Raw genomic sequence first — 25,092 nt, 5'->3', positions numbered from 1 at the left:
GTTGGACAAGTAGGCTCATTAGGCTATATAAAGTGTGTGGAAAAAAGTTACTTCATGTAAAAACTTGACAGGTTTATTGCAGAGATTTGGATGCAAACTACTTTACCTTTGTGTAACCATAGAGAATGCAAGTTACCAAAATTGATAAGACATTGATTAATTGATTAAACAATTAAGAAATCGACTAGTACTTAAACATAATTACATATCTACTTCCAACACTTCCCAACCTCATTAGTTGGTGTCCATCTATGTTATTTTCGTCCTCCAGTCTCCAGGAATATGCAGAGGTCTATTTCTGTCTCACTTCACGACTAAAACATTATGGCCCAGCAAATAGCCAGAAACTTGAGTTTTGCCAGCCTGGCTTACCATGGAGAAGCTCACAGTAACAGCTCACTGAGAAACAGCGCCCTACTTCTTTCATGCCATTGGCCTGAATTATAATTTATATAGAGCTTGTTGCCATAGCAGCAAAATCCTACTTCAGCTCCTTGACAGTCATACTGCAATATGCAGCAGTTTGTAAAAGCACTACAGCTGTAAATAATTTGAGTTTAAAGAGTTTAAACCAACTAAGATAGCAAAACAAATTAGATGACTGCACAATGGGCGTTAATAGAAAAAAAACATTTGTCGAAAAATAAAAAGGTATTTGGCGATAAAAAGAAAATCGTAAATAGCATTGGTATGGAGCAGGTTTTATGTCACAGAGTCAAAGTCAAAGCTTTAATGTCAAATCCAACAAATGTACAAGACAAATAGAATAATCAAAATTCTGTTTGTCTCTGACCCACGGTGCATGAGAGGAACAGCAGTCTAGATCACTGGAAGGATAAGATGACGCCTAACATTGAAGAAGTGACGCAAACAAACCTACATTCAAACAACACCTAGCACCACAACAACTAAATTCCCTAATTAGTAAATCAAGTTTGGTTTCTCAGTACAGGGATCAGAAGACTCCATTTAATAATGAATTCATACTAAAAGACCAGAAAGGGATACCAAAAATCTTGCATGTATTTTTTTTAATGAAATTGACGTACGTAGGACTGTGCAATGTTTTAAAAGGTGGCCCTTGGTGGGTTTGGGAGGCGATTATATCTGAAAGCTTCTACTTGACACAATGCAGCGCGAACATATGAATCAGCCAATTAGTGACGAGGGTAACCAATTAATGCTATGATGCTGCTGAAACTGTCTGCTGACGCCATGCCACGTCACTTCTACTCCTGACACCTCACCAGGGGGAAAGCAGCCGCGGCCGGCAAGCCCACGCCCTCTGACGTGTGTACAAAGAATGTATTTTGATCATTTGCATCGCTAAAAGGCTTTTTTGTTCATCATTTAGTTGATCTTTCCCAAATACTGCATGTACTGATCCTGGATGCAAATGATCCTGTTTAATTGGGCAGTGAGCCTGCTCATATTAACTTGATGATACATAAAGATATCATTGATAAGTTTGAATTATTACAAAACGACTTTCTAACATGACATCAACAAATATAACTTTAAGGTGCCAATAAGCACCGTCATGACTGCATAATAAGCCTTGTGAGGCCTATAGACTACAAAGTCTGCAAATGTGATGTGCCTGATGACCTCATGCTGTTTGATTTCTGTGTTATCATAAGTCATTAACTCACTAATCAGTGTGTCTACATTTCTACAAACGGGTGGTGGTGTGGGAAGATGTAAGGCTCGATTTGAGACTTGATCACTGGACGTTTGATATTCTAATACATCAGTTGTTAATTACGATCCATGTCAAGGGATTACCCATGTTAAGCATGGAGGGTTCTTTTATTAAAGGATGTCATGCTGATGGTTATGCACCCTACCTAAATAAACTCCAGACACAAACCGACCCCAAGGCCGCTTTGACTTTGACTCAAAGATGTCTCAAATGAGTGACCTCAACAGTTTGCTGTTTGACTGAATCAACGTTGTCATGCTGTTAAGGTGATTATTCTAATGTATTTTGCAGCCTTATCTCGGCGTCCTCCATATGCATCCTTTACCTTGGTGCAAGTGACAATACAGCAGGAAAGTGATTCATCACAATTCACCGAATGCTTCGTACCCAATTTTGTACATATACTACAGGTTTGATTTAATAATGCGAAATACGCATTTGGACGGATGGCAGAAGCAGCATCCCCATCAGGATTAACCCTGGACACACCGCTCGGCCTGGGGCTTAGCTCATGTCTGGTCCCGAAAATCCCCTTATGCACATCGTCGACCCCGTCTTACCTTGGTCAGCTGCGCTATTTTCTTGCTCATCTTCAGGTGCAGGTCGTGGGTATACTCCATGGCGATGCCCGGCTGGAACGCCGTGGCGGACGGGGATCCGGAGCTGTATTTGCCCGCTCCGGTGGACGGCTGGCCAGCAGGGCTGTAGTACTGCTGCCAACCCGAACCGGTCGCCATCTTCACGATAATGCTTTAGATTTTCCCTCCCCGCCAAAAGATTGAGTTTCTATCCGCGAGAACGAACCAGTCTGCCCACTGACGGAGGGCAGGACAGGCAGTGGCGGCGGAGTCCTTCGCCACCCGAAACCCTGGCACGAAACGCACCCGCGGACCCGAGCCTTGTTGGCCCGTTCGCCTGCTAAAATATCAGGGTCATTTTTGCGCAGGTCAGGATAATAACACGATGCTAACGTCGAATGCTAGTCTATTTATCCCGACGGAAGACGTCAGAGCCCGGTCGTTGCTGTAGTGTGTATCCATCAACACGCTCTGCGGGCTAGCCGTCGCGGAATACACTCAAAACAGAACGACTAGAGGCTATCATATCGGTAAAACAGGTCTTTATGGTGTCAGAACACGGCAGTAACCCGGCGGTGAGTCGGTATCCCCGAGTGGTTGAGGTGGTGAAGACATGTGGGCACTGGGCACCTGTCTCCTCCGAAATAGTCCAGGAGGGGAAGGTTCGCCTCCTCGGTGCGTCGCGGCTCGGGAGAAGCACTGCTCTTGTTCAAGTGGCACGCACGCGCACGTGTATGTGTAAAGAGCAGAGAGTCGGTGCGCGTTTGTGCGCGCGCGTGTATGTGTAAAGACCAGAGAGTCGCCGCTGTGTGTGTGTGTGTGTGTGTGTGTGTGTGTGTGTGTGTGTGTGTGTGTGTGTGTGTGTGTGTGTGTGTGTGTGTGTGTGTGTGTGTGTGTGTGTGTGTGTGCGCGCGCGCGCGCGCATGTGTGTGTGTAAAGAGCAGGGAGTTTGTGCTGTTTGTGCGCGTGTATGTCTAAAGACCACAGTCGCTACTGTTTGTGTGCGCGTGCGCGTGTGTTAGTGTGCAGTAGCTAGGACGGGCTGAGCTGTTGCTATAGCCCTACGCCTGTTGCCATGGATCACCACCTCAATAGTTTACCCGATTGTTGATTACGTCAGTTCCGTTCGCTGGCCCTTTATTGTGGAGAAATCTCTGTAGTTTACATTCAGCCCCCTTTTCCTTTGAGGAGGATGAGCGCTGGTGGGAAAAGGCGCCTTTCTATCCTCTAAGTTCTGCTTGCATGTAAAACATCCACAGTCCATTTGACAATGGGACTATGACGTCAACATAATAGTTGTTTATAGGCTAAATGTTGATGATATTCCAAAGTTGTATATGAAAAGTCCAAAACGTCTATGGTTGTATCCTCGTCCAGTCTACACATGTGTTGTTACACTCATTACATTGCATTATCCGAGCTTTCGATTGTGACCCCGTAGAAGGGGTTAAGGGTTAACACGGCACAGGATAGTCCAAATGATCAACTCTACAATGAAACGTAGTGATGCATGTGTTACTCTTGTTACACATCCATCTGAACGTGTTTTAATTGATCCATCATCAATTAAAACATGGTGGTTTCATTATTATGTTAGCCATTAACAGTTAAAAGTGCTCAATTTGGCGGCAACTGAGGTGTTTCAAGCCTATATTGTTTCTCAGAGAGAGAGAGAGAGAGAGACAAAGAAAGAGGGAGGGAGAGAGAGAGAGAGAGAGAGAGAGAGAGAGAGAGAGAGAGAGAGAGAGAGAGAGAGAGAGAGAGAGAGAGAGAGAGAGAGAGAGAGAGAGAGAGAGAGAGAGAGAGAGAGAGAGAGAGAGAGAGAGAGAGAGAGAATCAGGTTTAACCGAACTCTTACAAAACTGCAGCCCAGCTTTGACACACTTGAGGTATATGGTTCAATTTAGCAGAAAAAATATTCTCGGCCAAAAGTATACAAACGCAAGGATGCTGCTTTATTTTTTTTTCCCCCACAATATCGGTCATGTTGTTTCCAATATCTGTAACGATTATTCTCAGCAGCCACTGAAGAGTCTCAGGACACTGAATAAAGTGAAAAGCAAAGTATTAACTAAGAAGCCAGGCATATAACACAGGTAAGGCCAAACAAAACAAACTAGCACATCTAAGGAATCAATCTTAAGGAAAACTGTCAAAAGGTCCAACAGCAATACATCCAGGCAGGGAGCAGGCGAAACAAAGAATCAGGGAGACTAGAAATCCAATACATGCTGAAAGGGGTGGTGTTCACATTGGGGAACAAAAACATTCGGGCAAGGTAACGAAGAGAACAGGGAAGACGTATGCAATCAGAGTAGGTTCTGGATAACCAATGGGAACAAAGAGTAGGAGGACATCTAGTGGGGGAAACAGAAATGACAGGATGTGACAATATCGCCTGTCGGGTTTATCTCTTCCAAATAGACAGCACAACTTTGGCCCACTTGAAGACAGTATCATTTTGGAGTAGAATGAAGGAAATCATTTTCTTGTCCAAAACACAAGTGTAGCTCTTCTTTTCACCATCGTCATTGCAATCCCATATCTCCTGTCAGGTTTATTCCAGCATTTCCAACGTACAGCCCATCTTTGGCACATTGAAGTAAGACACGGTTACAAGGTAATGGAGACTGGAGGCAAAATTATACTATGTCAAAATGTAAAAAATCTTAAGGTCATCCCTGTTTCTCTTTTTTTCCCACAGTTGATGTCTTGCGTCTACGCTTTGTCCGATCCTGCTCATCCTCAAATCTCTTCAAACATAAACCCCGGTTTTGGTACAGTTGCTTTACACGATTACATGTTGGAGGAAAGAAATATTCTTGGGTCAAAGTGAAAACAAACAATAAGGGTCCCCTTATTGTATTACGTTTCCATCATCATCATCACCCCAGCCTCAATTCCCCCCTAATATCAGAGTCATTACAGAGGACATTATAGTAGAGGACAGACTCCTACGAAAACCCACTTTGGTACTCATCAACCCCCTCTCATCAACACATCAACCCCCTCTCCTCAAGAAACCGAATAAGCATGTCAGGACCTTCCTCTGCATCATTCCGCACGTCACAGAGGTAAGCGCAAGGGGCCTGTATGACAGAGGGCTGGAGGCCTCTGTTCCAGGCTTTTGAACCGGGACTACCACGGCATGCTTCCAAACCCCCATCAGGACCCTCTCCTCCTACGCTCTGCTGAACAAAGACAAAACCTCCATCAGCATAATTCACCCAAATCCCGAAACGGATCATAGAAACAGGCCCTCTGTAGCCAGAGCCATATCGCCCGCCGCTAAAAGAGCCCCCCCCATCAGCACATCCAACGTGAAGCACACATCAAAAGGGCTCTCTTTATACGCCTCCCACCGAAGATCAAGCCCTGCAGCCATCTGAGCAGCGTGCCCTGTTCTGGTCCACCCACCTACATCCTAGTGCTGCCCAATGCATTGCCCCAGCACATTGGTCTTGCTAACACGCACACACGACTCCCAAACCGGCCTAACACTCCGTCTACATCTGCCTGAAATTGGGCAAACAACCCCCTACACCTCTGTGAGGGACGTCCTCCTCCCCGATGCAAGCCCCCCAACATGCTGATTTACCTCAACCCTAACTCTTTGGTACCCCAAGACTGTACCTTCTACAAGGAAGCTCCTCGACCTCCTTTCAGCCCTATTCCTAGCCTTTACTGACTCATCGAATGCCTTATTCCACCCCAGCACTACCTTCCTGGGCCAAAAAGCTGCCTTTAGGGAAACCGCCTCCGTAGCAGCAGACAACACAGGGGAAGAAAAACACCTCCACTGATTCATCACTGACACTATCTAATCCTCTTAGACACATCCTAATGCATCCCATTCTTCCTTTCCCAAATCAAACAGTCGTTCCCTACCAGTAGTCTCACACAGCAGATTCCCTCCCCACCTACGGAGTATGGGGAAATGATCACCGTCAACAGCATATGATAACACCCAATACTTCCCACTCAGCGTTACATATGGCATGACTATCATTTACACCCACCCTTTCCTTCCTAAAGTTTCCTCCATCACACTACCAACACAATCCAATCCAACGGGTTATGTCAATGAAAGTCCCCACCAAAGAGATAGCAGGCAGGGAAACTGCTTCGAAAACTCTCTTGAGTGCATCCACTGACATTAGAGTGAACGGTTTATAATAATTTCACAAAGAAACCATTTCCCTTACCAATATCCCCCCATACCTCCACCAATACACACTTATCTCTCTATAGTGACTCATCACTTCCTATACTGAAGACCCTCTCTATAGGGTTGCACCTTTCCCAACAGGCATTCTCAGCCAATCACGTTGAACACATACTTACCCTGGGGTAACAAAATCAAGCCAGCAGCCGTGTCTACACAGATACAATCCGGTTTGACCTGGATCTCCCTCATAAACTTTTTTCATTATTGCCCATTGCATTTGAGGCTTCTTGAATTCAAAAGCAAGATTAAGGAAGTTCTTATCTTGTTCTTAAGTGTTCTTATTCACTTTTGCAGCTTCACAGGGGGTCTGAGATAATTTAAGCCCAAAAACACAAGCCCCATGAGATAATTGTGTAGAGTGTGTGTGGGAATGCTGGTTGAAGCAGCCCCACTTAGCATGAGTCAGACTGATTGGATGGGGGTTGGTTGAGGCTGCAAACCTGTTGCACTTTGAGTAATCAATGTGCAAAGGTTACATCAGCCATCTCCAAACACACTCAGAGGTGTCCTGCATGGCAACATGTTGTATCAGCAGCAAACATTACAATAACCAAATGAGCAACATTTGCATAACCGCAATCTGATTGGCCGACGGATCCGCCGCTGCCTGAAAAGTTGAACATTCCTCAACTTTTTGACGCAGGCCACAGAGCCTGAAGGACGGACGGACCCACAATGCATTTCGCGAGCGCCCCATGCAAAGTCAATGTGATCCGTCGACGGACGGAGGTAGTGTGAACAAGGTCTGACATAGTCTATGTGGCACCCTATGCACAAAAAACTCACACCCTTTCTCTCTCCATGCATAAAACAATCCACGGGCCAGGAACCCAAACCTTTCAACGCCAAAAGCTTACCCTGATGCTCTGACCGAAACAAAACCAGTAGTGATCCCTACTCCTTAAAATTAAGCCCACATCTGACTGCTTCCTGCTCTGGTTGAGGACCAGTACTTCAATTGGTTAAGCCTTGTCCCTCACCTCAAAAGAATCATGTCAATCTATCCATGCCTCCTTCCTGTTCACCTCTCCTTCACCTTTCGCTACTGGAGTGACCTAAGAGCCAGTCCTTCTGCTCCCTGCTCACATGAAGAAAATTCCTCTCCTCCTTCCTGCAGCTTGTCTGAGTCGGACATTGATGCAACCACCTGCCACCTGCTGTCGCCACTTCTGTGACCTTGTCTCTTGGAATTTTCGGTTTTAACTTCAGTGTAACATTTGAAGTTTATTGTTTTCAATATATTTCCATAGTTTTAGGCACTTTCAGGTGCTACTTTCACCCCCCCCCCTCTCCCCCATGTTGCCACTATCTCCATTTCATGCATTATGTATTATTATGTTTGTTTTTTTATACAACCTGAACTGTCAGAGTTGAGGAAAACACCTGTACATCTTTATAAAGTTTGACTTTAAACACTATATATACTATTTGTTAAGCAGAGACTAGTGTTTTTATTTAAAACAGTAAGGAAAACTGGTGGTTATAAATGCATATTAATTCAAAAGTGCATGATTGAAAGGTATATTCCTAGGGAAGAATGTTACAGGAAATACTCCAAATTAACTGTATTTGCTAACCAATATTACTGCTGTTGCTTCAAGCCCCAACTGAGGCTAAGACAACATAAGCGGCAAGACTTGAAACATAACAGCTTTTATTAATTCAAGCAAACTGTTACAGTCAACAGTTACATAAGTTACATGGTATTCAGTAATGTATTATCTTTTTTTTTTTGCAAACCATGGCCCCACCGGAACCCCAATTTTTTTACACAAACATAGAAACGTCTAACCCATACAAGCGCAGGCAAGTAGCAACAGCACAATACATTCATCAACTCGACAGTACGTTTCATACAAACAATAAGGCAATTATAAGAAAATAAAAACAAATGAAAAGAAAACAGACGACAGACATCAGTCATCAAATGAAAAGCCCAGGACTTTTCAGAGCAATGTCTTGGGTTTCCTTCTTGGTTTTTTTTCTCTGATTTCCTTCTTGGTAGTTTTTCCGGGGTAAACATTAACTCTGTTCTAGTCACCAGACGTGGTTAGACTCTTCATTAGTAAAAAGAAAGAAGAGAGAGACGGGAGAAAGGAGCTGCCTTGAGTGTTTGGTCGAGTGGTATGTACCCAGAGTTGGTCAGACGACTGACATTTGCAAAAATAAAATCAAAGAATGTGCAGTGTGACAGGAGTGTGTGTGTGTTGCTCCTGTGAGTGGCTCACGCAGAACGCAAATATACAGTATACTCAGTAAACATCACAGGAGCATTGTATGTCTGGTCACTGGACCATGAGTCTGCGTTTGATGGTGCACGTGATCGTGTGAATCAGATGGTGCACGTGGTCCTCCAGGATCCAATGACCGGGAAACTCATCTGAACATCTGGTGGCCTAAATTGTTTCAGAGGCAAAAGTAGTGGAGTGGATCTGGTAGATATGCACGTATAGGGTCAAATAAAAGACCATGTACACATACTGGTCAACCTTCAGTTCCATCACAATCGTCACCACACGTCATTTCATCCAAATATTTTTTTGCTTTTCAAATTATAAAACAAATTAGTGGTGATGTCAGAGCAAACATAAGACGAAAACACAAAGGACACCTTGGGCCTTGAGCAACAGTGCTGCTTCTCTCCAAATCATCTGCACTGGAAATGACTGGCCTATTACAACTGCACATGTGTCAGAAAAATAGTAAATAAGATGATAAAAAAATAAGTCTGCATCCGTTCAATAACACTTTCAACCACAAGGTGGCAACAATATACAACAAAGCTAAGACAGCGGCACATGCCGCTTCTTTTGAACCAGGTTTTCTCTGCTCTCACGTTGACACACAGCTAGATGTGTAATAAAAATTAGGGGTTCTTAAAACGTTTTGCTTTTTTTTTCATGTAGAACAGAACTGTACACAAGTCGGATTTCGGAAAGGAGAAAGTAAACTCAAGAAAACTAACCAAAAGTTAACAAGGTCTATGTGGTAATGTAGAAAGAGTAACTTAAGGAACCACTGACGGGACCCTAGAATGACAAAGAGATCCTCGCCGGAACATGAACGCCCCACAGAAGAGCGGGCTGGAAGGAGAGAGGGACAAAGAAGAGAGAGGGAGATGTGGAAAGACCAAAAAAATGAGGAATTCCGTAAATGGAAAGGCAGAGGTCTCTTCCTGGGATTGGTTTCTGATCGCACAACTCTGTTTCCCTGCTCCTTTCCGACGCCTCTCCTCCTCCTCCTCTTCCTCCTCCTCCTCCTCCTCACTCCATCCAGTCCCCCTCTCCTCCTCCTCCTCCTCACTCCATCCAGTCCCCCTCGTCGAACTCCGACTCGTCCTCCGAGTCCGAGTACTCGACGGCGATGCGCCGCGACAAGATGGTGGCCACGTCGTTGCCCACCCTCTTGTGCTTGGCCTCCTGCTCCCGCTGCTCCTCCACCTTCCGCAGCTGGATGCCTGGTGGTGGGGGGGGGGGGGGGGGGGGGGGGGGGGGGGGGGGGGGGGGGGAATCAGCCAATCATAAATCATAAACCTTCTCCTTGACAATGACAACGTCCTCACATTACCCATGTTCAAATAGAGCTATTGTACTACCGGTTTATTTTGTGTATGGAAGGGAAGGTGAGAAGGGAGAGATGAAAAGAGAGGTGTTGTGTGGGATAGAGAGAGAAAGACAGAGTGACAGTTTACTTTATCCTTAACCACTCTTTCTGCTCGGTTCTGTTCAAAATAAAGGAGAATGTTTTCCGTGCTTCAGTTGTGGATGGCAAGATGGAGAGATAAAGACAGGGATGGAAAGAGAGGGAGGTAGTGTTTTTGTCCGTCTAAAAATAAAGAATTCTTGAACGCTACTAAAATAGAGCCCAACTTCTTTGGATGGAAAAAGATTAGACCCTTTCTGAAAACGAAAAATGAAAACGATAGAAAGGTGTGGGCTCTCCGATGAAAGCGAACCGACGAGTGTGTGTGTGTGTGTGTGTGCGTCCCACGCACCTTTGCGGATGGCCTCCAGCAGGACGCTGCGGGCGTCGCTGATGGGCGGCAGGTTGGTGGGCTGGTGCCTCTTGCCGTGGCCCCCGTCGTGGCCGCTGGTGTGGGGCGAGGCCATGGCCCCCGCCGAGGGGAAGGCCGGGATGGGGGGCGGGCCCGGCGGACACGGGGAGCCCCTCCCCCCGTGGAAGGGCAGGGGCGGGGGCGGGGGCGGCGGCGGCGGCAGGGCGGCGCCGTCCGGCTGGCCGAAGGTGGAGGAGCCCGGCGGCGGCGGGGGGCCCTTGTCCAGGACCTGCTGGAGGCGGGCCGGGGAGGAGGAGTGGAGGGGCGGGGCCACGGGGGGCGGCGCCGGGTGCAGCACCCCCGCGGAGATCTGCAGCGGGGCGGGCGCGGGCGGGATGGCCGGCGGCTGCTGCTGGTGATGGTGGTGGTGGTGGTGGTGCTGCTGCTGGAGGGGCAGCGGGGGGACGGCCGGGGGAGGGGTGCCCCGCGGGCCCGCCCCGGAGGAGGGCAGGGGGGGAGGCGGGGGGGGAAGCGGAGGGGGCGGGGGCGGGGTGAGGGAGTTGAGGCCCGCCGTCCGGGCAGGAGACTGAGGTCTGCTGTCGGAATAACCTGAACTGGAGCTGAGAGAGGGAGGGAGGGAGGGAGGGAGGGAGGGAGAGGGAGAGGGAGAGAGAGAGAGAGAGAGAGAGAGAGAGAGAGAGAGAGAGAGAGAGAGAGAGAGAGAGAGAAAGAGACAGAGAGAGAGAGAGAGACAGAGTGAGAGAGAGAGACACACACAGAGAGACAGAGAGAGAGAGAGCGTAATAGTCAGCGAGCGAGCGAGCGAGAGAGAGACACAGAGAGAGCGAGAGCGAGAGAGAGAGAGACAGACAGAGACAGAGACAGAGACAGAGTTAATACAAGTAGATCTTAAGCTTTGAAAGAGAGAGAGCGAATCGATAATGTAGTTCCACAAAACACAAAGCCTTCTGTTCTACCGATGGCAACACAAATCAAGCACGCTTCATCAATGAAGGTGATGTTTTTGGTGGGTTCAGGGTCTAGTTAATCCCACAAATCAGACTTTAGTTTACTAATTTAAAGTGTGATGGCAGACAAGCCTAAACCTGAGTGAACAAGCGTTTCTTTTTCTCACACTTCACGCTTGTTATGACCACTCATGTCGCTGGAAGCGGGATGTGTGAACATTAATTGGCTATTAACAGTGAACATAATGTCTCACTTCTTACCAACAGTAAGAAACTGTCTCTAAAGGTTGAAATCAACACCGTGTAGACTGGCCGGTGTACACGCTTAATTAAAACCCCCTTCTCCAAGCTCCGTCTCCTCGCAGGAATCAGTGTCTCTTCGTTAGGACGTCTCGGTAATGAAACAGGAAACGGGGCGTTGCTCCGCCCTTTCAGTTCTTGGTTCCCATCCCAGATTGTGCGCACAATCTCGGGGCTGGATGCTAGCCTGAAGGCTGCCTCACCAGCTAACTGGGTTGTGGGACGGGGAGAATCTTTCCCCCCTCCGTTTTTCATTTTGACACATTTACAAGCCAACATGGAAGCCTGGGTAGTGCTCAGTGACACTTTATTCCTTTCCCTTTGAGGATTGTGCAGGCAGCTTCAGGATGAAGCTTCCTGGACAGATTTTCCGCTCCCCCTCGTATTGAAAATCATATCAACTGTCACAAGTCAATCCCAATCAAATATATCACACTACCGATGGGGAGGACACCAGCTTGAGTCCAGCCCCCCCCCCCCCCCCCCCGGACCGCCGGCGCCCTGTTGATCCCCCCCTCTGATCCAGGGATCTCTCCGTCTCTCTGTGCTGTGGTTTAGTCAGGTCTCATACCCGGCTGTCATCCCTCCCTCCTTCCATCTCTTACTTCTCTCATTGTTGTGTTTTTTTATCCCCCATATCCCCGCTCTGGTGGAGCTGAACCGCATACAAGGAAGGGATAACCGGCTGCTCAAGAGTATGAAGAGGATTCAGATTCAAAGAGTGTGAGGCGTGTGTGTGTATATGAGAGAGAGAGAGAGAGAGAGAGAGAGAGAGAGAGAGAGAGAGAGAGAGAGAGAGAGAGAGAGAGAGAGAGAGAGAGAGAGAGAGAGAGAGAGACAGAGACAGAGACAGAGACAGAGAGAGAGAGACAGAGAGAGAGAGAGAGAGAGAGAGACACAGACACAGACACAGACACAGACACAGACAGAGAGAGAGAGAGAGAGAGAGAGAGAGAGAGAGAGAGAGAGAGAGAGAGAGAGAGAGAGAGAGAGAACGAGAGAGAGAGAGAGAGAGAGAGAGAGAGACAGAGAGAGACAGAGACAGAGACACAGACACAGACAGAGAGAGGGAGCGAGAGAGAGAGAGAGAGAGAGACGGAGACATCGACAGAGGGAGACAGACAGAGACAAAGACACAGACACAGAGAGAGAGAGAGAGGGCGAGAGACAGCGAGAGAGAGAGAGAGAGAGAGAGAGAGTCTGTGTGTTTGGCGCACGCATTACAATCTGCCTCGCAGATTAGCATTATGCACATGGTTTTATCCGCTAGATGTTTATAGTTCCATATAAACCAGCGCTCTCTAACTCTTCTACTGCAGCTATTTACTCCATTAAAAAAATCTGAGAATAACTTTTTGCAAGATAAAACGCAGCCAAGGCCTCCACAGGTCAATCCATCCAGGGAATATTTCTATATAATTAGTTTCCTTCTGGTCCTCTTTCGCCCCCTCTACTGTAGCTCGGAGGTAAGGGATGGAGCGCCACGCTACACAGTACTTTTTGTTTCCATAGTAAATAACAGGGGTCAAGAGGTCAATCAGAAGCGGCAACATTCCAACAGGGATAGCTCCGACTCCAGACACTGGAAACTGCCAATGGGCTAACCCTAACCCTAAATAAATCATGCAAAGATAGCATTCAATCTTTGCATTTTGAAAAGATGCATGAAAGACAAGGAATTAGGGGCAAAGTGTAGCGTTGTGCGATTTTATAGGTGCCGATGCGATTGCTTGTTCTGGATTTACGAAGCCCTCGGACCGCATTAAGGACAGCAATAACGATTCACGAACCTTGCGGGCGCGGCCTCTGAGCCACAAACTACTGAGCGGCGGTTTGCATTGCCACTCAACCCCACTCACTCCTCCTTGCTTATGCTGATTGTGGTTAATACAGAGAAACATACAGACAAACACAATGGTTGGAGTGGTATGTTTGCGTGAGGGGGGGGGGACTCACCTGAGCATGGACGGCGGCAGGATCTCGCCCAGTGCGTGCATGGCAGGGGGCGGCGGCGGGGGGTCGTGGGGTCGCGAGTACACGCGGTCGCCCGTCTGGTTCAGCAGCTCGTTCATCTGGCTGTAGGGCAGGGCGGCCAGCGAGAAGGGCCCGTCCATGTTGTCCATGTACATCGGGGCCCTGGGGATGCGGGGGGACCAGACGTCACGCTATGGGTGTGGGTTCAAGCCCCCTTGATCCCCCCCCCCCCCCCCCCCGAGAGCAGATCACCTCCAGTAGAATATAATGAAAACACGAAGGACCCCTGAACCCCCCCCCCCCCCCGCTACTGAGAGAGATATTGTGCGAGGTGTGAAGGATTTTATAGGTGGAAAAGCACCACCGCAATCTCAGCCGCTGCCCAATAAAACGGGCTGAATTTAGGTTGTAATAAGAATTAAAATGCACCAGCAGGGAGTCAAGTCCATAAAACTGTGACTCATGATAACAATGGTGTGCATTCATTCAGCTCAGTGGTGGAGCTCAGAGGTGCTTCTGCACAGCCCACTTACTGAAACTGGATCCGGCGGATCAATGAGCAGCGCCGAGGGGTGAAGGAGAAACAGGGGTTTGTTTTGGTATGCTGGATGAAGTGACCCCTTTGATTACCGCTCCGCTACACAGCTCCACGCTGTCTTCAGCGTTTTACCGGCTCTTGCTCACCGTGTGGGTGCGATGCAGTGTATTATCTCACCAACACAGAGTGGCCTCCTGCATATACGTCAGCGATGCCTGTGTACGTATTTGTGGCTCTGGCGTGGACGGAGATAAATGTGTTTTTTTCGTCCACATTATTTTTCCTAGTCACACTCTGGTTATGGTCCATTATCTGGCAGCCCGTGTTGAACCGAGTGCTGGAGTAAAGCCTGCTTTCACTTGAAAACGCTTGCAGGAATCAATGCTCCAGATTTAAAAAATACAGAACGTTGGACTGCCATAAACCAAAACCGACGGCGACGATATTGTGAAATAAATCCTGAATAAACAGCTCTGGATGAATCTCAGCCTGCATTTGGACAACGCTGATCTTCAAGTTGTACAACATGTCTTCAAATTGTAATTGGAGAACAGGGCATAATAGTTGACACACAAACACACACGCGCACGCACACACCTGTTGTCATGGTAGGCTGCCATGGAGCCGTTGGCCTCCCTGTGTTGCTTCTCCTCGGCCTCCTCCTGGACAAGCTCCGCCCCCAGTGCCAGCTTCTGCCACTCCTTCTTGCGGTCGTGTGGCGCCCGCGGTACCTTCTCCGACTCCTGGCCACGTTCGATGGCTTTGACCTGGTGGTGATGATGATGAGGAGGAGGAGGAGGAGGAGGAGGAGGAGGAGGAGGAGGAGGAGGAGGAGGAGGAGGAGGAGGAGGAGGAGGAGGAGGAGGATGATGATGATGATGATGATGATGATGATGATGATGACGGATGTCAGGAGGAGGGAAGGAGAACAGAGAAGGAGGAGAAGAATGGAGTTCAGGGTTTGAGGTTTAAATGGATAAAGGAAAGAAAAAAAATGCAGGAAGAGAAAAGAGTTGCTTCCAGTATATAACAATTTAAAAGGAGACTAAGCCGGGAATCTCACTGTAGTTCACACTTTGGAAGTGATGAAGAGACCAATACAAGTGAGATTTGTGCATTATTGGTATTAGATTCCAACACACATAGTGTTTTCAAAATCCAGACATTTACAATGCTCTCCAAATACACAATGCCACAACACCTCACATTCAAACTGTGGTCACACACACACACACACACACACACACACACACACACACACTCACTAAGAAGTGCAGCAGCTGTTGTCATAGCGACAACGCTTTCAAATTGCCTTTCCATTTTACACTAAGCAATATGGAATATTTCCATTGAGAGTGTAGTAGGCTATCTCGCCCTGGCAGGCACACTTCATGGCTAGGAGCAGCAGTCTACCGAAAAAACTGCAGTACACTCACACACGCAAGCACACACGCAAGCAAACACACACACACACACACACACACACACACTAGTGTAGAAAATACAGCAGCAGAAGAGACATTTAAGGAGAGAAAGAAATATATAACTGGAGCAGACCTCCCTAAGTCCCTCAGACCTTAAACCTCAAACTCGGAAACACACAAAACACAAACACACACACTTGGGTCTGAGGCATCAATATGAACCAGTAACATCATCTTACCACACACAGTTGTTGATTTTGTATTTGAATTATTTTTCCACGTACCTGCCCTGGAAGGTCTAAGTACCTATAGACCTGGTCATACATGCGGGAGTCCTGCAACTACAAGAGGAACAAAACAGGTACAGGAGAGAGAGAGAGAGAGAGAGAGAGAGAGGGGGAGAGAGAGAGAGGGGGAGAGAGAGAGAGGGGGAGAGAGAGAGAGAGAGAGAGAGAGAGAGAGAGAGAGAGAGAGAGAGAGAGAGAGAGAGAGAGAGAGAGAGAGAGAGAGAGAGAGAGAGAGAGAGAGAGAGAGAGAGAGAGAGAGAGAGAGAGAGAGAGAGAGAGAGAGAGAGAGAGAGAGAGAGAGAGAGAGAGAGTTAACAGTGTACCAGATTCAGGAACAACACTGGCACCACCACCACTGGCTGGCTGCAGCGAGTCATTGTGTTGACCGATGCAGCACAAATATCAATTGGAACGACAAAGAACGGACAACACGCACAACACACGGAAAAGTGCTGCTGAACAGAAAACTGAGTGAATGACTGGGAGTGAATGACAGAGGGTGGGCGGGTGAGCGTCACAATGGAGGCAGAACAGGGGGCACAAACAACACGTGCAGGTGGGGAACCGGGGGTGTCAGAGTGGTGGTGGGATGGGGTGTTAATAAGAGAAGAGGCGGTGAGGGAGAGAGGCAGAAGAGCAGAGAAGAAACTGGAAAAGAAGGCAGAAGACTGGCATGCTTCTAGACCGTGAATGAAGGACATGTACAAAAGGAGATGGAAGACATCAGTTGTCTCTTTGGTACGTTTTGATGAGCAGGTTACATACTGATGCATAGTGACATGCATATACAACAAAAATGTTGCACATCAGAAAGCTGTGCATCTTTTTTTCTTTGGTTCTTGGGGCATAAAACCTACATTGTGTTCAGATGTGGCTTTGGTTTCATGATTAGTCAGTCTGGATTTAACTGTTTATATTGAGAAGCCAAGATGTTTAAAGAGCAAATATTTATTCTGGTGTAAATTACCTAAACGGTGACCTTGTTATGAGAAATAACACAAATAAGATTTTCCTTGAAGCTGAGTGTGTATTTATTTCCGTTCAAGTGAAATATTGATTTAATATGATATCGAAAGATAAGACAACAAGAATTCATTGCACAGTTAATGCGGCTACTGGCAGCTGCACACCAACATCTTATTTCATGTCTTGCCAAACCGAACCACTGAGCACATAACATCCTCTCTTTCCCTGGATCCTCTGAACGCTCATCTTCACAACCAACAGACAATACAGAACAATTAGCCCCGCCGCGTTTTTGCTGCTCGCAGTTAGTGAGCATGTGCTCGCTAACTCTCGAGTTGAACACCGCTCATCACCACTGGTAGTCAGAGAGACGTGGTGGGAGGAGATATGACAGTGACTCATATTGATGAGCTGCTCATTCATCACAAAACCATTATGGCGGCTGAAGCGGGGGCGGGGGGCACGGGGGGCACCTGAGCGTGCGCATGCTCCCGGATTGTTATTGCGGTACAGCTGTTAAACCGCTGTGTTTAAGTCTTATCGCGGCGGGAAGGAACCTTCTGGAAGGTTCTTGGCAGGGCAGGGGTACAGACGCAGTGCGTCGTTTACGTTCTACGTATATGGCTGAGGACGAATCACTGGTTGAAAAAAAATGGTGTCTAACTGTAATAGTGGACTAGCGGTCTGTCGCTTACAGGATTAAAATGCCACCTTGTCTGATCAGTCAAAACACAGCTCCAGTAGTTATATATTACACTTATAGCCGTTAGGGAGAGGTGTCTCACTCAGGGACACCACAACACTTGCCTACAATGAGCCGAGGATCGCACTAGCAACCTTCCTGTTACAAGTCAACCCGCTGTAGCTCCTGAGCGACTGCCCTCCTAACACATTGTACGCTGGGCAGTTAGTCACAGGATGCACTCACTCACCATGTATTACCCACACTAACGCTACGCATCCACCGTTTAATGGATACATATTACAGACGGTACATCAGAGCAGGGACACTCGGTGGTCCTTCAGAGAGAATCGACGCCGAGCCCTGGGTATAACTCATCCAATATGAGGACTCGGGCGCTGCGCCTTCCTCTCCAGAACGCAGCTGATGTCCCCGTTCTGTGAGCCTCGCCTGGGCCACCAACGGCTCCACTGAATGGAACCGCGGTGGCACAGATAAGAAAGCTTCCCGCAGGGTAAGCGTTATGGGGTGTGTGTGTGTGTGTGTGTGTGTGTGTGTGTGTGTGTGTGTGTGTGTGTGTGTGTGTGTGAATGGATTTATGTGATTATTTACACAACACATAGCACTTTCTGCCTGTGTGTGTTTGTGTGTATTGTGTGCGTTTACACACACATACACTCTGTGGGCGTATGTGTGTGTGTATGTGTCTGTTTACACACACATGGACGTTATTTCATGTGTGTTCAGTAGGCAGGGAATCGTGTCTGGTGTGGGTGTGGGGGGGGGGGGGGGGGGGGGGTGTGGGTTGAGATATTGTGAGTGTGTTTGCTAGAGGGTATGAATTGTGACGGCATCAGCAGAACTCAGCCAACACACACACACACACACACACACACACACACACACACACACACACACACACACACACACACACACACACACACACACACACACAGGCACTGTGTCACAGGACCACCTAGGGGCTGGACCCAACAGCGCCTCACGCTGGACCAAACCAGCATTACCGTAGCCTCTCCCGGCTAATAGGTCTGTGCTGCTGGCCACACTTGATTGAGTGTAATTAGGTGAGGATTATAGGTAGTTAGAGCAAGCATATCATCGGATAAGTACAGCAATTGGGCTTGTGCGGCAAACCCTAAAACAAATGTGTTTTCTAGTTCACATGGCTCAGAGTGAATGGACTTTCTTGTACCTAATGTTAAGCTGTAAATGTCTGTCAAGTCACCGTTACCGAATGAGGTCACACAATGGTGATTGTGCCTTCTATGGCCTGCTGATGAAAGCCATCGCAATTTGCAGCATTATAAATATTACCCACTGGGTGTCCGTGGTGACATTCCCGGGAAAATCCCAAGTGGCACACAGATAATGGCACACAGATATCCAAAAAACACACCTGCAATTACTGTGCAACACCAAAGGGTGTGGCGTAGGAAAACCAAACAGAAATCTTAGAGAGATTGCTCCCTTTTCGCGCAAAGGATTCCTTCGACACAGAGGCCTGCTTCCTGCGCGTTGCCGACGGCTGAAGACTGAAGACGGAAGGATTTTCACCTTCCCGGACATCTAAGCCTGTTTCAACACCACTGTAGAGATTCTCCTGCATAACCTTTCCGTGCCATATGCTGTGAGGAATGGGCATTAAGCTGACAGTAGTTATGGTGACGGTAACATAAGTGGAGTCATTTGGCTCGACCTTTTGGAGGGAGAAAAATGCATTTTTCTCCCTGTACAGTGGGAGGCGGCCAGGGGGGGTGAGTAACAGCGGTGCGGTAGTGGAGTAGCAGGCTGCATACGGTCAGTTCACAACACACCACAGCAAACCACAGTGGGGGCGTGTGGGAGAGGGTTGGCGTGTGTGTGAGAAGCGCGAGACGGAATGGGGGGGGGGCGGGCGTTTCAAATCTGTGGGGAGTCCAGAGAGAGAGAGAGAGAGAGAGAGAGAGAGAGAGACCTTACCTCGGGGGGGTTTAAGAAGTGGGGATGAGGCGATTTGGAGGGTGATCGTGAGAAGCCCTCTGGACACACCTGATACGGTGTTTCCTGCTGTAGCGGCAGGACGGGCGCGGGGCAAAGTAGAGGGACAGGGGCCGGCAGGAAGCGGGCCAGGGCGAGAGAGGAAGGAGAGGGAACAAAAAAGGAAACAAAAATAATAATAGGGTTTTATAAAAAGGGGAGTGAGACGACCATCGGGCAGAGAACGCCGCCGTTCTCACATTTCGACGCATTGTTCCTCCTTTGCAAATCTCTACTTCCTAAGAGCGTTTTTTCGTGGAGGAACAATTCAGAAGGTTCGGTTGGCCCTCCTTTCCACCCATCAGGTCCCTCCAGCGAGCTCGGTCTTACATCTTGGTACCGCAGAATGTGGTGCAGTAGGTCTGACACACACGTCGACAGCAGCGATGCGCATGGACCCTTCCGCCGTGAGCAGGGCCCTCATTGGCCACGTCGGTCCCCCTCTCTGTCTCCGCGAGCGCCGACGCCGTCCATCCGTCACCAGCGGACCGGCGAGGCAGTTGCCATGGAAACCCCAGCCAATGCCGTGGTTGTAACTCAACACCGTAAACGTGTCACGTCACGGAGAGCCGTCATCGCAGGGTTGTCAGGGGAATGTGTTGTGTGTACCGCTTGTTGTGTGTGTATGTGTTTGTGTGTGTGTGTGCGTGTGCGCTCGTGTTTGTGTGAGCGAGAGCGAGAGCGAGAGAGAGAGAGAGAGAACCTGAGGAAACATGTCTTTTTTGTGCAGTGTGAATGGTCTTTTTGAAGTATATCCTTTGTTGTGCCATGATCCACAATAGATGGGGGCAATGGATCTTTAGAAGTTTTCACAGAGCACGTTGTAAAGAGAAAAGGAAAGGTTACGGCTCTGCCAAATAAAATAAGTGACACGCAGGCACACACACACACACACACACACACACACACACACACACACACACACACACACACACACACAGAAGACAGAAGACAGATTCGTTTAACTTAATTTGATCCCCTTCATAACCTCCTTTGTAGTTCAGCCCTCCGAACGTCAAGCCAAAAGACAAACGGCTTTCATTCATTACATTCATACATCATCTCGCTCCTAATCTAATTCCTTATCTCATCAGCCCCATATAGCAGCGCAGGTCATTTTGCATGTAGCAAACAACCACCTGTCTCAATGTACGGGCTGGCGGTGTCTGCCTTATAGACTGAAGTGCTTTGGGGGAGGGGGGGGGTCCCGAAACCAAAATCTGAACCGAATCCCTACTCTAGAAACGGAGGCAGTCTGTTGGGAGTCTATAATAAGGAAAGGAATCAGCAGCCTAGCCAGCCCCTCCTGCAGTAATCCAGCTGGAGTTGTGCTAGCACAAGGGGGGCTAATGAGATTAGCACAGCAGGCGACTTCGCTCTCCCCTTCTGGAAGCCGCTGCTACCCACTTAGCACGGTATACTAGTGTGAGTGTGTGTGTGTGTGTGTGTGTGTGTGTGTGTGTGTGTGTGTGTGTGTGTGTGTGTGTGTGTGTGTGTGTGTGTAAGGCTATAGGAGACAGCTGTACTGAGTAAGGGTTTCTGGAGTTACGACTGTTTGTTGCGGTAATTTGGCGTACACAGTACTCGTAATTAGTCATTTGTTAGCTTGAACCCTCCACTCACGAGCGTAACCTTTGTTGGGGGTGATGGCTTTTCATTACAACCCTTCTTGTGTCGGAATTGATCTGTCGAGCAAGCGACTTCCTGCTGTCCTTGGGAGGATATCCCTCTTGTGTGTGTGTGTGTGTGTGTGTGTGTGTGTGTGTGTGTGTGTGTGTGTGTGTGTGTGTGTGTGTGTGTGTGTGTGTGTGTGTGTGTGTGTGTGTGTGTGCACTTGTGCGTGCAAGTGCCTACTCAAGATCTGTTCCCTTTCCAACTGTTTATTTGTTGTAGACTGTTGACTGACAGCCTGGGGACAGACCTAATTCAATGGCGGGCCTGTAATGAATGGCTATCTGTAATTATGTTAGAAGGCTGTATAAAATAATGTTAACTCGGTAAGTCCGGGTCTCATTGTGGGGCCCTGGGAGAGAACAAGGTTTTTCCCTTGCAGAATGGGAAGCAGATAGTTTTTTTATTTTTAAGTGGACATGGAAGGGGGAGGAATTCCAGTTGAAAGGAGAAAAGTACAAAGTGGACTGACTCAACTTTGAAGGGGAGAGAATGAGAGATGGAGGGAGAGATGAAACAATGTTTATCTTCCTCTTCTGCGAGAAGAGCGAGACGGTGACAGTGGAGACACAGCGTCGGGGGCCAGGGGACGGTGGCAGCCAATCACAGATAGTGTCATTCACGGCGACTCACCCACACTACACGACTGGATCTGGCCGGTGTGTGTGTGTGTGTGTGTGTGTGTGTGTGGGTGGATGGATAAGTGTGTGTAGTACTTCACAAAAGTACCAAAGAATTCACAAAGACCAAAGTGCTATATTGCTTTTGTTGACATTGGTGGCAGGCGCGTACACGGCAACTGCTTTCAGGCCGGAACGGCACAACAAAGTGATTTTGACAATTGTTATTGGTAGCGGATGTTTTAGTGAGACCTGGCTTTTATGGAAACTGCACACCGGTTAGGGAGGGTTCTTCTCAACACACGGCCCTTTCTTGGTCTTACTTCTTTGCTTCACTTCTCTACCACGTGTAAACAGATCACACACAAACACACACACATACACGCACGTGCACGCGCACACACATACACACAGTGTTGAGAAGCATAATTGCACCTGGCCTCGCTGAGTAAAAATACTGATCTTACAATTCCTGTGTGTGAGTGTGTGTGTGGTTTCAGGTGATTTATTTGTCATTCTAAACAGAGGTCACCAATTAAGGACGCATAATCCAGCCAACGCACTCGTAGCCTTTATGCTCCGTGCTGGCTGTGTTTGGCCGTAATCTTCCCACAGGCCTATTACCACACAGTCAACGGCAAAACATGTGCGAGTCATTTACGTGCGACTCCAGTTTGTTGTAGTTTGTATGTTATTGTGTTCCCTTGATTAGGGGGTGGGGGGGGGAGGTTGTTCTATTCACTGTCGTGGGGCGTGGCGGCGGTGAGCCGCAACTCACTGCATCCTGTCGTTTTCTATTCTCCCAAAGCAATCATTTGCAATCATTTATGGTTATTAGGGTGATTAATCATAATAACACTCTTTTTCTGCCATTATGAAAGACTGACTGCCCTCATGAGCCCTGCACTGATTGTGACTTGTAACTACTCTTCTCTTTCAAACCATTTAGAAAAAAAAATAACACAAACACACACACACACACACGCGCCCTGTAATTCTGGGCCGTTGATTGAGGGACGGTCACATGCCCCCTTGCTGCTCTGTGGGGATACAGGACACGCCCTGCTTCCCACGCGGGACCACATGTGTGCTGCTGCTCCCCAATTACAGGAAAACCAAGCCCCTGACGCTTGGCATCGGAGACCCCGTCACTGAGTGCATTATAACCAACCGAACCGCGCTTTAGCAGGAGTACTCCTCCTATTAACTCAGGTGTTGAGTTAAGGCAAGTTCGGTGTACGACGATAGTGATCATGATGAAGAAACTAGACGTGTGTGTGTGTGTGTGTGTGTGTGTGTGTGTGTGTGTGTGTGTGTGTGTGTGTGTCCACACTTGCACGCAGCGCAGTCACTTCCTGTGAGGGAGGATGCGGCGGATGCACACTCATTAATTCCCTCCATCGACAGGCTGCCCACAGAAATGGCGAGAGGGAGACGCGTGATGGAGGGATAGCCGGCGACTGCTGCTACGCTACCTAGCTACTACGGAGCCGTCTAATTAGCACTCCGTGGTAAACAATGGCGGCTTCCCCAAGCCTTCAGGGTAAACATGTTGACTTTGAAATCTGAGGCAACCCCCCCCCCCCCCCCCCCCCATAGCGGGACAGATGGGTCTGATTGAGGTGAGAACAACACCTGCTGTGTGTCTTTGTGTGTCTGATGTGTGTCTCGCTACTTGCACCCCCCCAGTTTCACCAGACCGCTAAGCTGACCTGTAGCTCAAACCGAATGAGGCTTGCTTGCTATGAGAGTGTGTGTGTGTGTGTGTGTGTGTGTGTGTGTGTGTGTGTGTGTGTGTGTGTGTGTGTGTGTGTGTGTGTGTGTGTGTGTGTGTGTGTGTGTGTGTGTGTGTGTTTGTATGTGTATGTGCTCACCTTCTGTTTCCTCCTCTCCTTTCTCTTGTCCTCCGTGTCCTGCAGCATCTTCTCCCGCCACAGGTCGAAGAAGTAGGAGGGGTTGGTGTAGAACTTCAGACCCTCTTTCCCGTCATCCCTGCAAGCACACACACACACACACACACACGCACACACACACAGACGTTTAATACACACATGAATTACTATTTCACATTTGATTAGGACAGAATTGCACAGAGGAGGAAGTTAAACCTATGCACTATGTATACACAAAACCCTCCTACACACAGCCTTGAGGGGCCCTATAGACCCAGTACAGCTTGTGACCATGAGTCCTGGACAATGTCCTCTCCATCGCTACCTTTCTTGCTGTAGTACTCCGCTCCTCTCTACCTCGACCAAGAGAAAAATACCCCCCAGTATGATGAGTGATGTCCAACCGGGCCGTCGTCATCTGTAATCATCATAACTGGGTCTGCAATCAGCAGAACCCCAGTTCATCAGAATAACACACCGTCTATTTACAACCAGACATGAATAAACCATCTGTTTGGTGAGCGGCTGCAGTTTCGGTTGTGTGTTTCCAACTGTTTGGAGGTAAAGACGCTGATGAGGAGAATCGGGGCGAACGGGAAGAAGGACTGTTCCAACAAGCCAGGGGGAGAAGAAAGGTTAATGATATGCAGGACATGAGGAAGAAGGATTCTCCACAGGGATAAGGGTGAGGGGGGAGTGTGTGTGTGTGTGTGTGTGTGTGTGTGTGTGTGTGTGTGTGTGTGTGTGTGTGTGTGTGTGTGTGTGTGTGTGTGTGTGTGTGTGTGTGTGTGGTCGTCTTTGGTAGAATTCGTAGATTTATCAGTCTGCTCCATCCTCTTCCCTATTCGTATCTGTGTGTGAGATGACCGATGGGCAGTAAATATTTGTGTAAGATCATTATGCAGGATATATTCTGTGTGTGTGTTTGTGTCCAAGCAAACGTTTGCATGTGTTCTTGTGAAGGGAGGGGGGGGGGGGGGGGGGGGGGAATGAGAAGAGCTGGTGAAGAAGAGCGAGGAGAAGAGGTGGAAGAGGACTGGAGGAGGAAGATGAATAGAGGAGAGGAGGAGAGGGGGGCAGGAAGGACAGTACAATAACAAGATGGAAAATAGAAGAAATATTAGAGAGGGAGAAGGGAGTGAAACTGCCAGGTGGAGTAACTAACAAGATCAAGATAAAGGGTGGGGGTTGGAGGGGATGGGGGGGGGGGGGGGGGGGGGGGGGGGGGGGG

General features: G+C 48.3%; 2 protein-coding genes across 5 annotated transcripts in view; both read right to left on the bottom strand.

Annotated features, from left to right (window-relative positions):
* Positions 1-3,085, bottom strand: part of fam184ab (family with sequence similarity 184 member Ab) — a 45,582-nt gene extending 42,497 nt beyond the window's left edge. For 2 of the 4 annotated variants that reach the window (XM_030345763.1, XM_030345764.1), the window contains exon 1: positions 2,263-3,085. In XM_030345763.1, coding sequence (XP_030201623.1) covers positions 2,263-2,439 — 177 coding nt within the window. In that variant the 5' untranslated portion in view covers positions 2,440-3,085. The remainder of the gene's footprint in view (positions 1-2,262) is intronic. The other 2 variants (XM_030345765.1, XM_030345766.1) reach the window with 1 other exon arrangement.
* A 6,539-nt stretch (positions 3,086-9,624) lies between these two features.
* wasf1 (WASP family member 1) overlaps positions 9,625-25,092 on the bottom strand; it is a gene marked incomplete in the record, with an annotated part of 45,517 nt that continues 30,049 nt past the window's right edge. Inside the window, 7 exon segments of the mRNA XM_030344606.1 lie at positions 9,625-9,965; positions 10,503-11,122; positions 13,727-13,906; positions 14,880-15,049; positions 15,991-16,047; positions 19,622-19,708; positions 23,844-23,961. Of these exon segments, the coding sequence (XP_030200466.1) occupies positions 9,808-9,965; positions 10,503-11,122; positions 13,727-13,906; positions 14,880-15,049; positions 15,991-16,047; positions 19,622-19,708; positions 23,844-23,961 (1,390 nt within the window).

The sequence above is a fragment of the Gadus morhua genome, chromosome 21 (genome assembly GCF_902167405.1).
Source record: "Gadus morhua chromosome 21, gadMor3.0, whole genome shotgun sequence".
Taxonomy (NCBI): domain Eukaryota; kingdom Metazoa; phylum Chordata; class Actinopteri; order Gadiformes; family Gadidae; genus Gadus; species Gadus morhua.
The sequence above is the reverse complement of the archived record's forward strand: the minus strand, read 5'-3'. Positions and strand labels throughout refer to the sequence as shown.